General features: G+C 47.5%; 1 protein-coding gene across 1 annotated transcript in view; it reads left to right on the top strand.

Annotated features, from left to right (window-relative positions):
* Positions 1 to 3,153, top strand: part of LOC115542514 (beta-1,3-galactosyltransferase 1) — a 129,457-nt gene extending 126,304 nt beyond the window's left edge. Inside the window, exon 3 of the mRNA XM_030354791.1 lies at positions 690 to 3,153. Within this exon, the coding sequence (XP_030210651.1) occupies positions 999 to 1,985 (987 nt within the window). The 5' untranslated portion in view covers positions 690 to 998 and the 3' untranslated portion in view covers positions 1,986 to 3,153. The remainder of the gene's footprint in view (positions 1 to 689) is intronic.
* The last annotated feature ends 9,347 nt before the right edge of the window (positions 3,154 to 12,500 follow it).

The raw sequence follows: 12,500 nt of genomic DNA, 5'->3' as shown, positions 1-12,500 counted from the left end.
TTTGCATGTTCCTAAATGACAGGGCCGAGAACCAACAGGGTGCATATCCGGCGGAGAGAGGGAAAAAGCTCTGCGTTCTCTCGATCTCACCTCCCCAATCACCTCTCTCCCATCTCTCCCATCCCTCCCATCCCTCCCATCCCTCTCTCGATTTTACACTGTCCCTCCCTCCCATTTCTTTCTCTCTTTCTCTATCTCTCCCTCTCTCTCTCCCTCTCTATCTCTCTGATACCCCATCCTTGCCAGGAAAGGAGAGGGGTTTGGCAGGTCTGTACTGGAAGCTGAGCTCGGGTGGGGTGGGGTAGGCTGGTGGTGGTGGTGGGGTTGCGGGCCATACAGGATAAGAGAGCGGAGATAAAGCCGAGGTTCAGAGCCGGCAGCATGGGGGTGGTGGTGTGTGGATGAGGTGAGGGTCCATATCAATAGATCCTAGCCCCGGGTGGTGTTCAGCATCAGCCGAGACAGAGATAAGGCCCTCGCCGAGACCCACTTCATAGAAACCAGCCAAACGCTCGCTGTGTATTCAGCGGGACAATGCGAACGACCTGGACAACAAGCCCCCGGGTTGATATATGCAAAGCTTCAGAAAAGCCTCCTCTACAGTAGAAGGCCTTGACTCACTCGAATTAGCATTTCAATTGACCGCATCCTTGCCTTCTTTCTTCCTTCTTTCCTCTCTTTCTTTCTAGCGGATTCCAGATGCATTCTGAGATCGCCATGGGCCCTCCCCTCCACGGAACGAATCGCACCACGGCGCCATGGGTTCGATAGGAAGTCCCGGTGCCACCGCCGCTGCTAACGCCGCTCTCCAGTCGGACCCCGAGGCCCCCTGCGCGCGCCCCGTCCGCCATTGATGTGAGACTCCCTCGCGGAGGCAGCCTCCAGCTGCGCCACGTAGGACGACCCCATGGCGGCCTGGCACCTGCATTCCCTGCGCTGTCGCCCGTGGTAACGCCTCCGCCAAGTGACCCCGCCCCCCCCCCACCACCGCGTGTGCAATGCCGTCGAAGGTGTCCTGCCTCTACCTGCTCACAGTGGTGTGCTGGGCCAGCGCCCTGTGGTACCTGAGCATCACGCGGCCCTCCTCGTCCTACATGGGAGGGCTCAGCCTCCCCCTGCGGCAGTCGGGAAAGCAGGGGAAGAACGGCACGCTGGGCAACATGCGCACGCGCTCCCTCAACCCGCACGACTTTGACTATCTCATCAACGAGGACCGCAAGTGCGAGGCCGAGGTTCCCTTCCTGGTCATCCTGATCAGCACCACGCACAAGGAGTTTGACGCGCGCCAGGCCATCCGTGAGACGTGGGGCGACGAGAGCGCCTTCGCCGACATGCGCATCGTGACGCTCTTCCTGCTGGGCCGCAACGCCGACGCCGTGCTCAACCAGATGGTGGAGCAGGAGAGCCAGATCTTCCACGACATCGTGGTGGAGGACTTTGTGGACTCGTACCACAACCTGACGCTCAAGACCATGATGGGCATGCGCTGGGTGGCCACCTTCTGCGCCAAGGCCCAGTACGTGCTGAAGACGGACAGCGACATCTTCGTCAACATGGAGAACCTCATCTTCAACCTGCTGAAGCCCGCCACTAAGCCCAGGCGGAGGTACTTCACGGGCTACGTTATCAACGGCGGGCCCATCCGGGACATGCGCAGCAAGTGGTACATGCCCCGGGACCTGTACCCGGACAGCAAGTACCCGCCGTTCTGCTCGGGCACGGGCTACGTGTTCTCGGCCGACGTGGCGGAGCTGGTGTACAACACCTCGCAGCACACGCGGCTGTTGCACCTGGAGGACGTGTACGTAGGCGTGTGCCTGCGCAAGCTGGGCATCCACCCCTTCCAGAACAGCGGTTTCAACCACTGGAAGATGGCGTACAGCTTGTGCCGCTACCGCCGCATCGTCACCGTCCACCAGATCTCCCCTGAGGAGATGCACCGCATCTGGAACGACATGACCAGCAAGAAGCACCTGAAGTGTTAACAGAGCCTGCTGAACCACCAGCTGCTGGTGGGAGGCCGGAAACATTTCAGGAGCTGCTTTTGTGTTTTTCTATGGTGGGCGACTGCGTATACTTTGTGAAAGACTGGACGAAGCAGAGTAATTCGTATTGGCAAGCTATCCAGGGCCATTGTCCACGCACTGATTGCCTTCCCCGCTTCTGAACAGCGGCCAAAGCAATTCTCCTCTGTATAATTCTTTATGTTGGGTCACTGGGGTGTTGACAGATTCCTCTAGGCTTACAGACTGGTGTATTAGGCAGAATGAGGGGGGGGGAAATGCCCTATCGCATTAAGTGAACAACTTAAAGGGAAATTACTTCAATCAAGTCAGGTGAAGGACTGTCATACTTTAAATTAAATTTCCCCACTAGCCGTTTCGCACCATGCGATATTAGATTGGGTTACATACAGGGCCAGCAATAGAAGAATTAAGAAAGTTGATTCTGCACATTTCGATTGAGCAAAAAGAACGGTTCAATATGAATGAACCGTTCAGTGAATGCCCTTTCATCACAATGGTCGTATGTTGGGCTGAACAATGCAATGTGTATCAGTTGGCCTTTTCATCGACGGTGTTACATAAGAGGATCACCAAGTGTTCAAAGGGTAATGGTTTTACAGCAATCAGATCCTAGCATGTGACACAAATGTGCCACGTAGCGTTTTCCCATTACCGCAAAGTCGAAACGCCTTGAAGGGACCCAACAGTGGCCGTCAGTTGTAATAAATGTTGTTTTCAGAAGCAGACCTATTTTCTTATGGATCCGGAGTTCTTTCTATTATACACGGAGGAAAGCGAGAAGAAGTAAAAGAAAAAAAAGAAGAAGAAGAAACACAAAAAAAACATCTGCTTTCTCCGTTTAGCGGCAGTGTTTGCTGCTTCCGCGGGTATCTAAACGGTGAGGGGAGGAAGCGGCTGTTGCGCATTCCCAAGTGGAAGTTCATTCTCTGTCAGTGTGTGATGTGTTGTGATTTCTCTCAGGCACTGCTGTGGGCAGCCTGTGGGAGAATCTATTTTCTAATACTTGAACATGAACGACAATAGATGTCAGGGCGGTGATGCAGTACACCGGGCGATAACCAACGTGTATTTGACCGCTTTTTCTTCTTTTTCATTTCAGAATAAAAAAGTACCTGAACAAAGAAAAACAAAAAAATGCAATCTTATTTTTGAACGAAACTGATATTGCCTTTATTTATTTTTCTGCCGTTTCGTGTGCGATTGCGTTTGCTAACTCACGTGCTGACACACAATGCAACTACAGCATAAGAAATGCACATGCCTGGGTGTGTTTGGAATGATCAAGGGGCTCTGAGGTGCTCAGGTGTCAGCTGAGTTTGAGAGACGGCGGGAAAGAGAAAGAGATCTCATTAGAGCCCGCAGCAGCAGCTGTGTACTTGACACTGTCAATCTCTGTCAATCGCCACGGCAACATTCCAGGGGCTGCCCCGAAACAATATGTACCTGTTTGTGTGTGTGCGTGCGTGTGTGTGTGTGTGTGTGTGTGTGTGTGTGTGTGTGTGTGTGTGTGTGTGTGTGTGTGTGTGTGTGTGTGTGTGTGTGTGTGTGTGTGTGTGTGTGTGTGTGTGTACAGTATATCTGTGAGTGCGTGTGTCTGATATATAATTACAATCAGACAAACCGCTGTTTCCAAAAAACAAGGTAACCAATTTCTGGTTTTATAATAAACTCGGGGGCATCATTTTAATCAGGATGCCTCACAGGTCACCTCCCTTTAATATCGGTTAATGAAAGACACAACAGAGCAAGGAGACATTTTGAAACAAGTCCCAAAAGGAAAAAAAACTATTCTTGATCCTAACCTATTTTAATTTAGCTCCAGGGAAATGTCGACGCAGCAAAATATTTGCCCCTCCATGGTGCCATTCACAACTTCAGTTTTCCACACTCATTCTTGACCCTCTAAGTGTGTTTATCAATAGCCTAACCAGTCAGGCCTTGTTGTGCTGCCTCTTTCAGTGGGAACAAGGAGCGACTTTTGAACTCCTTAATGCATTGAATCTGAGCCATTTTCTCCATGGTTGCAGGAAAAGAGAGCAGCTTTGTTGTAGTTACAGAGTTGTTGACTGCCTCTGTTCTCCGTTCTGCCCGCTGAGCTCTCACACAGTAACTGCAGCCTCTCCAGCAACAAGCCCACCAGGGGGGGTGGAAATGGTCTTTGGTGTTTATGGTGCCTGGCTCCCCGCCAAAGGACGGTGGGTGAGATCCCCCATGTCCTCAAGCTTATCCTTGAGCAAAAATCTGCCAACTCCACACACTGCGTGTGTGTGTGTGTGTGTGTGTGTGTGTGTGTGTGTGTGTGTGTGTGTGTGTGTGTGTGTGTGTGTGTGTGGGTGTGTGTGTGTGTGTGTGTTTGTGCATGCCCCTCCGTGTGTGTGTGTCTGTTTGTGCGTGCCCCGCCATGTATGTATGTGTATATATATATGTGTGTGTGTGTGTGTGTGTGTGTGTGTGTGTGTGTGTGTGTGTGTGTGTGTGTGTGTGTGTGTTAGTTTGTGTTTGCCCCTCTAAGTGTGTCTGTGTGTGTTTGTGCGTGCCCCCTCCATGTGTGTGTGTTTGTGTGTGTGTGTGTGTGTTTGTGCATGCCCCCTCCATGTGTGTGTCCGTGTGTGTGTGCGCATGTGTTTAGCCAGTAGAAACCGAGGGAAAAGGTGTGACAGACCAACAACGTGAGGACTGCTCCTGAAGTAATCCAAATGCTTATATTCTCTATGTGTTACCTTAAAAATGAAGCTAGTTAGTCCCCCTTTAGAAAGGTTCCTGGTTCCAACCCAAACATCCGCACTCACCTTGTAGATGTCCTTGGGTAAGACCTAACCCTTACCTGCTCATCAATGACATACTTGTTTACTGATTTAATTAATAAATTCAGTAATTACTTAATCATTATTTTATAGCAAGAGTACCCAATTTATTACATTTGCGATCACACTTGGTTTCAAACAAATCAACATCATAATTAGGTCTTGGCAATAATTAAATGAATAATTTAATTAATTAAACTTTTTTTTAATGTACTAAATCGTCATGAAATTGAGGAATCAAGTTTTCTTGATACACAATATAACAAAATATACCTATCAATAACATTATATATATATATGTCTATGATACGTATATATATATATATTTAATATTGCGTCCAGTGACCAACAGGTTCACAAGAAGTTTATCAATTTCATAGTGGTTGCAACCTAGACGTTGCAGAAGGGTATATATAGCCTACCCTTCTTTGTTCCAGTGTGTGTGAAGGAGACCCAACGCATAAATGTGTTTGTCCCTCTCGCACGTTCCGGAAAAAACAATCCAACCCCCGCATCAACACCCATCCGAAAGGGATGCAGTATGCCCGACCTATATGGAGAAATCTTTCAACACAAAACGGTAAGTCTGCATTCCCCCGTGAACCCATCATGCAAATCCAGAGCCCCCGAGTGTGATTCTGATGCACACAATGGGAAACAAAGTATTCTTTAAGGGTCTGCCCTCTCTTTAAGAGAGAGAGAGAGAGAGAGAGGGGACGTGTTGTTATAATATAGCAAAAACCAATCAAAGCGCCAAGTCATTATGCAGCCCAGTACGGTGTTAAATGAACCGTGTAACTAGCGGCGTTGTTGTCGAACGTTTAGATAAAAACACAAACACACGCGGCAACAGAAGGCTAGGGGCTTTGATAGCCTGGAGTCAGATGAGGGGGTTATTAAGCTAAAGCATGCGGGGTTGACTAAGTAGTTGAGCCTTAGTTTTAGGGGTTGTTTTTCTGTGTTGCTGCTTCATCATACAGTGATTGAAGACAGTTGGAGTTCAAGCTTTATACCCAAATTAGCCTGAGCTTGATGCTTGGGCTCTCTCTCTCTCTCTCTCTCTCTCTCTCTCTCTCTCTCTCTCTCTCTCTCTCTCTCTCTCTCTCTCTCTCTGTCTCTCTCTCTCTCTCTCTGTCTCTCTCTCTCTCGTTCTCTCTCTTCCTCTCCCTCTTTCTCTCTCTTGCTCTGTGTCTCTCTCTCTTTCTCTGTCTCTCTCTCTCGTTCTCTCTCTCGTTCTCTTTCTCTCTCATTGTCTCTCTCTCTCTCTCTCTCTCTCTCTCTCTCTCTCTCTCTCTCTCTCTCTCTCTCTCTCTCTCTCTCTCTCTCTCTCTCTCTCTCTCTCTCTATTCCTCTCCAATGCTTTATCCCTCATTCCATTCCCTCTCTACCCCCTCCCTCTCTTTTCAGCTATCTACACCCCCTCTCTCTCTCTCTCTCTCTCTCTCTCTCTCTCTCTCTCTCTCTCTCTCTCTCTTTATCCCTCTCCATCACTTTATCTCTATCGTTTCATTCCCTTTCCAACCCCCTATATTTCTCTCTCTCTCTCTCTCTCTCTCTCTCTCTCTCTCTCTCTCTCTCTCTCTCTCTCTCTCTCTCTCTCTCTCTCTCTCTCTCTCTCTCTCTCTCTCTCTCTCTCTCTCTCTCTCTCTCTCTCTCTCTCTCTCTCCCTCTCTCCTGATCCATCCATCCATCTGTCCGTCAGTGAGACAGATGTCCATCCGTCTGTACACTCATGCCATGAGCACATTTCTGTCTGTCATAAAACCTGACAGGGGGGGGCTCGGTGACCCAACTCGCTAGTGCCCTCACCACGTCATCAATCTGCCTTCAACTGACGCGGGTTCGATTCCCGCCTGCTTCCTTCCCTCTCCATAAAAAGATATAGAAAATATAAAACTAGACCTGACCTCCGAGTGACCTTCTCCCCCCCGTCCCCCTCTCTATTGAAACACATAAAACAACAAGGCATAAAATGGCGTATGTTTTCACGCTGGCATCTGTGACCACCGCGCTGTGGCCTCCCATTTGGGGGGAACGTTATGACTTTGACGGCGCTGGTAAATCCTCCGGCTGCAATGTTATTTGTGGATGTAAATAAAGTTTTCTAACTCAATGAGTTATCTTGGGTGAAGCTGGGAGATGTAGTTTTACTGTGGGTAACTCCTTATGGACGAGAATTTTTGAGTATGAAGGGGGGTTGGGGTTGTTATTAATGAACTCTGGTCATGTGACTGAATGAGATCTATTGGGTATAGCTGGGAGATGTAGTTCTATTGTGGGTAAATCCATATATGGAAGTGTTGAAGGTGGAGGGGGTCGGGCCGGAGCTTTTATTAATTAACTCTGTTCATGTGCTGGAATGAGATCTATTGGGTGAAGCTGGGAGATGTAGTTTTATTGAAGGGCGTTTTGTAAGCATAAACGCACCAGCAGGAACTGAGTCAATTATTTATAATTACACATGATTGTTCATGATTAATTGATTGTACTTCAAGAAAGGGAGGGATCTCTCTTTTATGTGTTTCTTCTCAAGGGTTCTAAGGGGAAGGTTGGCAAGCTGTTTTGAAGGGTTTTGGGTTATGGGTTGTCTGGGCCTTTCTGAAGCCCTTCACAGGTCCGCCTTAAAGACTCAAGACTGTCATTTTGATAAAGAGCTCTACAATTAAACTTCACTCACTGCCCACCACTCAATTCAGTACCTCTTGATTGAGATACACTTCTGTAATGTGTATTGCCCACAGAGTTGTACTTGGTATTGTAGCTTTGAAGTCCAACACGATCAACGCAAACAACAATGAAACGCACAAAGTCAAGAAATAAACATGAAAAAGAATTAAGACAAAAAGGGGGATTTTTCGGGTTAAGGCTATGGATTGAGATTTGTATCTTCCTTCTCTATGTCAAACTCAAGGTTGACGTGTACAATGCGCCAGGCTTCCAGACTTCAAAGCAAAACCAGAACAAAAGATCCACCAACACAGCTTTTCCATGCTGTCTGTTGCTATAAATCTTATCGGAGACCCCACGTTGTTTGCACCATCCTACGTTTCCGGAGGGAAACCGCCTTCAATTATTCACCCGCCCCCGCCATGAATATTGATACAGTGGTATCGTCATCACCGCCACGCACCCGGTGGAGACCTCCGTCATTACGTCCCTGTCAGCCCTGAGACGAGCCGTCTGTCTGTCTACAGCAATGAATTATTCTCCTCTGCCGACCCATTCAGCAGACGGATGGGATTCAAATGATGCACATCATCCTCTGGGCACCCAGTATCCCTCGATACTTGACATAGATTAGCATGACAGGCGTACGTTTGAAAGTCCGGAATGGCAAATTCCAGGAAAATCCTGGGTTCCGGACGGAATCGAGGACTGATCCCTTGGAGCGATAAGGATGCGGGGATTCAGACCTTTCATTCAGAAAAAAGGGAAGCGGCGGCAGCAGAATCAGCAGACACGTTTATGACTAGCTGTTGGTTCTGCTGCATCAGGGCTTTCGGGACTTATTTGCATGTCTGAAAGTGTGTTTGGGGGGGGCTCTCTCTGGAAAATGAGGGCCTCATAAATAGGGGCTGGTGTCGGTGATCCATTGGTATTCAGGAGGCGTGGATCTCTCCGCAGCCGCAATGTGTAACTCGCCTCGTATATCCGCCCAAGGTTGGGTCGTTGCTTTTCGCATGCCGGTCGCTGCCAGCGCCCGATATTAGTATCCATATTATATAGTTTACCCCTGTGGAGATGTTGGGGACACTCGAATCCCCTCGCCACCGGTGGAGGAGAGCCAGGAGGAGGCTTGTCGCACGCAGAGAGGTGACATTGAAGACGGGGAGGTTGGCCCGAGAATGGTGTTGGCTGAACAGTGCAATTTCTGGGATTATCGCGTTTTTCGTTTTGTGCATAGCCCTATATTCAGAAAACGGGGAAGCACTGTCCAGGTTTTCTCCGTCATAATATTTTTTGGCTCATTCATTAGTTAGAAATGCAGGCCTTGATGTGTATGCGAGTACTGAGTAATCACTTCTTGTCACTTCAACACAGACTGCTGCTGGGATTGAACTTAATTAGTAGCTGAATTTGTATCGCCGAGAGAAAATTTTCAAAACTACAAACAACTTTCGGTGTATATTGGGCCCGGCGGAATTCAAAAGTTTTTAATGGCTTGTCGAGTGTCTGATTGTTTCGATTTCCGCCAATCAGCACGCCGGGACGATTTCACTGATTGGCCCCGCCCTCTCTGTGTTAATCAGCCTAATGAGATTGTATACTGATTGGTTGGACTCACCATCTGGGTACTTAAAGCTCTCCAATCCCCCAAATTGCAGAAACCCAGGGATTGGATCCAATTGTATGGAGAAAAAGATAGCCAATGAAAACCAATTCTTAAAAGCCATTTTGTGTCCACTTTTCCCCCTCTTGGTTCCAGTGTAATCTCCCAGGTGAACTGGGGAGACTGCACTTTATCAGATCAACAAGATTGCATAAAGAATCTGCCTGGCTGGCTTTTTTTCACCCCCTCCTTAGTCTTCCGCTAGCAGTTATGTTCCTTTTGGTGTCTGACTCACCACATTTGTAGCGCCAAACTCATTTTGTTTTTCATTTACCCAGTGGGACCGCGTCCTGTCTCCTCCGAGGTGGTGTATATATATATATTTATATCGTTTCCATTCCGCCAGCGATCCACGTTTACGTCACTGCCGCCTCCGCCCTCATTATGTATGCGGCGGGAGCGGCACGACTGCGGAGCCACGGAGAGCTGGACTCATTGGGGACACAATTAGTCCCGATTAAAAATACAAAACAAAGCCCTCCTTCGGTCCCGACGTGACCTACATCACCGTGCCGGGGAGCGACACACACACGCGCTCTCCAAGATGATGAGGAGGTAAGAGTGTGTTTGAGTGGGCGAGCGAGGGGTGAACAAGGGCCAGCGGAGGCGACGTATGCTACAGGATGTGTGTGTTTTGTGTGTTTCCGGGTGAACTCCAGAGGAGGGTTGACAACGAGGTATGATGGACGCCCATGGTGTCAGGTGATCCCCGTCCATTGAATCCGATGAACCTCTCCACGAAGTTGACGCAGGCGGTCGGGGCCAGGCAGCGGCAGAGGTGGAGCCAGGGGTCATGGATTGTAGCGTTGTCCTCTTCCACCGCGATGGGATTCATTTGTGCTGTCATCCGGTGAGTTAGGTCAGGCCCGAGACGCCACTGTGGACGTATGTTGAATCTATCTCTGTCTCACTCTCTATGCCTCTTTATTTCTCATTTTCTCTCTCTCTCTCTCTCTCTCTCTCTCTCTCTCTCTCTCTCTCTCTCTCTCTCTCTCTCTCTCTCTCTCTCTCTCTCTCTCTCTCTATCTAAAACAAATTAAGATCTGTGTATTGCAAAAGAAGGTGGATAATAAATCTACATAAAATACTTAAAAAAATATATTCATAATGGAGAAAAGAAAACGACAAGGGTCCAAATAAGATTTGGACAAGTCTGGTTGGTATTTACACCGTTGAACAATGTGCAATATTGCAAAAGTAATGTGCAAATATTGTTAGTCGAAAGGTCTCTCTCTCGCCGGAATTTAATTGCATTTCGACTACTTTTTTCTCAACAACTTTGTTTTGTTGTGGAATGTACAGGATTCAAACTCCCCCTCCACCAACCTCTCCCTCTCCCCCCCAACGCTCTTGGCTTAACTCTTCTCAATGTCCCCAGTCTCCCACCACCACCCACTCTCTCTCTATGTTCCTACCACCGGACTGACAGAGGAACCCTCAGCATCTGTCTGGGAGTCAGTAGGGTCCACACACACACACAACTTCTCTGTGATTGACAAACTCTCTGCGTTTTCAACATGGCAGAACAACAAGACTATCTCCCCCCCCCCCGTCCCGGAACGCGTGGGCTACACCACACTCTGGATAAAAACGACGGAGAAGAAGAAGCTTATGTCTTAACTCGTTAAGCTGTTTTCCCTTCAAACGTGACACCAGCGGTCGCTTTTTTGTGCGATGGGTTTAGCAGGGAATTTCTGGATTTGTGTGTGAGCGAGTGCTCTGCCAGTGGGAGCCCTCTCCCTCGCAGGGTAGACCAGGGCTTGCCAGCACATTCGACTTGTTGCACAAGATTCCTCCTCTCCATTAAACAGTCCATGATCCGCGCACAGGTTCTAGACAGCTCTGCGCTGAGATTCCGATATTTCCCGTCAAATATTACGAAGCAAACGAAGCGGTGAGTGCCAACGTGAATCGACTCCAATTCGCATATACTGTTTATGTAATGTCAGGGGCAAATAGTTGTTAGAAATGCTTTTCTTTCCAATACTTGCAAGGCAGAGTCGAAGCAAATGAAAGACGGATGGTAAGGTTGAGAGCCAATCTTACAATCATGCCTCGATTTATCCTTGAATGATCTGCGTACCAATCCATAATCCACAAACAACAACAGCGATCCATAATCATGATAATCGTCTGACAGTGCCTCTCGACATTTTCCCCAGCACACCGGGGGATCAACAGTTAAACAGTTGGGCCAATAAGTAGCAGCCAATGGCGGCATCACGTTGCGTCTGAAATTATGTAAATGCAACAAAAAAACACACCGCTGCAAATCCAATTATCAGTAACCTAATGTGGCACCTTCTCCCAAGGAAGCAATCATCCTTAGGCAGATAAAGGAAGACCAAGACAAACGCACACATGTGCACACACACACACACACACACAAAAAACACACACACACAACACACACACACACACACACACACACACACACACACACACACACACACACACACACACACACACACACACACACACACACACACACACACACACACACACACACACACACACTCGCGCACACACACACACACACTCGCGCACACACACACACGTGCGCGCACACACACACACACACACACACACACAAACACAGGTAATTGAATTTAGCCCGGGAAAGGCCTGTCAAATCCCAATCAGATTACAGGTTTGCTCTTCTGAGGCAAAATGATTCTAAGATTTTATGTATGTCGGTAAATATGTTAAGTTATTAATTGTATTCGCCTGTAATCTGCCCCATTCTTATTTAAACATGTTTGACATTTGTTTTTAATGACATGAAACAATACCACCACTACCCTAATGCTAATACTACAGCTATTTATGTCCTACTGCTACTAAGACTGCTAACATCACTGCCACTCATATGACAAATGTTTGCTGTGATACTACATATTGGTACTGCTCATACCGGTAACAGTAATTAAATTTTATTATATGATCGATTGATTGAAATTCTTTATTGACACACATGTAGCCTACAAAGGCAAGTGCACAAATTTACAGGTCGAAAGGATGACACAAAAAAGCCTATGGGATAATTTCCATTATGGTCCCTAAATATCACAATTATATCCGTATTATATCACAAAAATAAATAGGCAAATAACAAAGTGTTATTTTTAAAAACCTGTTTGTCCTCAGGTTCAGACGGTTTAACTTGACGTTGCATATAGATGGTTAACTCCAGGTCTTTCTTTCCCTTTTCCGAAAATAAGTACAATGAATTCCGATATGTATATTGTATATTGGCCTTTTACTTAAAGCAATGCGTAATCCCTTATATCTATTTTATATTTTTCTTAAGCTTAAGGTTGAAACCAACTGGAGCGCAGC

This window comes from Gadus morhua, chromosome 4, assembly GCF_902167405.1.
Source record: "Gadus morhua chromosome 4, gadMor3.0, whole genome shotgun sequence".
Lineage (NCBI taxonomy): Eukaryota > Metazoa > Chordata > Actinopteri > Gadiformes > Gadidae > Gadus > Gadus morhua.
This window is presented reverse-complemented; position numbering and strand designations above follow the sequence as displayed.